Source organism: Penaeus monodon, chromosome 21, assembly GCF_015228065.2.
Source record: "Penaeus monodon isolate SGIC_2016 chromosome 21, NSTDA_Pmon_1, whole genome shotgun sequence".
NCBI lineage: Eukaryota > Metazoa > Arthropoda > Malacostraca > Decapoda > Penaeidae > Penaeus > Penaeus monodon.
This window is the reverse complement of record NC_051406.1, coordinates 10,961,522-10,963,963: the sequence shown is the minus strand read 5'-3', so window position 1 is coordinate 10,963,963 and position 2,442 is coordinate 10,961,522. Positions and strand designations below refer to the sequence as shown.

Here is a 2,442-nt window from a genome sequence, read left to right as displayed (position 1 = left end):
TCTTTTTTTCCGTTCTTTCATTTTAATATGTTTACCTTCTTCCTTTCTCTTTCAGATAAACTAAGGGCAGCCTCCTTTCATCACTTCTCAATTCCTCAAAGTTTTCCCTCCACATCTTTCCCCTCTCTATCATTTTTCATCACCATTTCTCTTACATCCATAATCCCTCATAATTTTCCCCTATCCTCAATAACTTTCCCCTTTCTCTCACCATTTCCCTCCATCCTTTCTCACTACATCAAACTCTCTCATTCCCCTCACCACTTCTCCCCATTCCTCATTTCTTAATAATTCCCCCCCCCTTCAGGAATATCTTTCCCTTCCTCCTCAACATTTTCATTCACCTTTTCTCACAACTTCAAAGCTAAGTCATTCTCACTTACATTTCTCCTACCATTTACTCAGAAAAAAGGTGATACAAAATATGCCAGCTTACCTGGAAGGAGCAGAGGAGGGTTTCATCCACAGACATCATTCCTCCTGCATTGTCAAACTCTCCACAGTAATTTGGAGCTGAGAACAGAGTGACTAACTGTCTCTTGGCAAAGAATTCATAACCATCTTCAACAACCTGTAGGGAAATAATGATTCTCTTGATAATGCATATTTTGTAAAGATTGTAATCTTTGTTTTGTAACTGTTTTAAATGTTGCTTTCTCTTTAGCTTAGTCTACATAAAAACAATACAGTAAGTCCAATGATGCACATAAAATATTAACATAAAAAAATAAAACCATAACATAAAAGAACTATTTACCTGATGTGCTCTGCATATTAAGTCTAAATCATGACGGTTCAAGAATTTACTGACGACATCTGCACCGAAAGTGAAGGAGACACCACGGTCATTCTCACCCCAGCCTGAAACATCTTTGTCAGGATCTGACCACAGCAAGTCACAGAGGAGACCTGAAAGAGACAACATTCTGTATTAACGCAACTGAAAAACATTAGTAATACTAATTTCAGGATTCATATATAAAGTCTACCTTTCACAATAAAATTAATAATAGACATCTAATAGAGGCAACATTAAACATATTTATTAAACACTGAGTTTTATTCACCATGACATATACTAAATGCAGTACTATTTGTCACAATTGTGACATCTCCCAAGTTGTCAAAAATTGGGGACCTATTTTCTCACATCTATATCACTCTGAATGAGATGTATGTAATGCTGACTAACAATCACGGTACTATATGGGAAGTTTCCTCTATCAACACCTACCTCCCTTTTCCCCATACTCTAATCTCCTTACAGCCCCTCCCCTCCCCCTATGCCAATCCTACATTAATGTTTCTTGTTTCTTCTTAGTTGTGAATAATTCTAGTGTTGATGCCATATTCCATGCAGCAAAAACTATCTAGCTTTCCTCTTCCCTATAACTCCTACCCAAAATGTAATCTTTCACTCATAGCATCACTTCCTACTTTAATGTTTTATATAATTAAATGTGTATCTTTACTTGTACAGAATGGTTAACTATCACAATTTTTTTAACTTGCAGCTCTTCTGTGAGGTATATATCTCATATCCGATTGTGAAAGATACACTGTCTCTTCTGGAGAATTAAGTTCTTGAAACAAAGACTAGAAGATATTGACATTATGAATTTCAGGATTCAAATACTGTTATTATCAATATAAGGATTCATAAACAATGACTGTCTATATGTTTGTAGATCAAAGAGGAGAATGGCAGAAAATATAATTTTCACCGAGACTGCATTTTTATTAAGTTTAGCACTGCTATATAAATTGTAAGTTTTGGCTAAGTACTTTTTTAATCTTACAATGGACTTACTGTTGGTGCTATTCAAAAAAATCATATGTATATAAATGCCTTTGATGGAAAATCTGCTTTTAATTTGTTCTTCAAAGGAAGGCACCACACTAGCCCTTGTACACTCAGATCATGACATCAAGCCTTTGTAAATCATAGAAAGTGACCTTCTACATAAACAATTTTATATCTGTCACACAATGATATAGAAATGAGGAAAGTCAAAATAACAGGTTTCTTGATATCAAAAATCCTGTTTCATGATGTGGTCTGCCAGCCTATGCAACTATCTCATCAGCATGATAGGAAGAGCCTACAAACATGAAGTATAAAAAAGAGCATGAGGACTATTATACCAGTGTCAGGAACATCAGTGGGCCTCATTATCCGCCGGATCTGTTCCATGCTCTGTAGGTCGGGACTCAACCCTCCGTGGCAGCAGAAGATCTTCTCATCAATGATGGCAGCAATGGGCAGGCAGTTGAAGCAGTCTGTAAAAGTCTTCCAGAGCTTTGTGCCATACCTCCTGCGACCTGTTGAGCAAGGGTTAGAAAGATACATTAGTTTCCTCACCAAAGTTTATCATACCATGCTTCTATTATCTTTGGTTCTTTTGTGTGTAAAAACAATAATAATGTTCTCATTTTAATGTG

General features: G+C 36.2%; 1 protein-coding gene across 1 annotated transcript in view; it reads right to left on the bottom strand.

Annotated features, from left to right (window-relative positions):
- Positions 1 to 2,442, bottom strand: part of LOC119586212 (serine/threonine-protein phosphatase PP1-beta catalytic subunit) — a gene marked incomplete at its 5' end in the record, with an annotated part of 11,298 nt that overhangs the window by 6,325 nt on the left and 2,531 nt on the right. Inside the window, 3 exon segments of the mRNA XM_037934914.1 lie at positions 437 to 571; positions 758 to 909; positions 2,146 to 2,322. Of these exon segments, the coding sequence (XP_037790842.1) occupies positions 437 to 571; positions 758 to 909; positions 2,146 to 2,322 (464 nt within the window).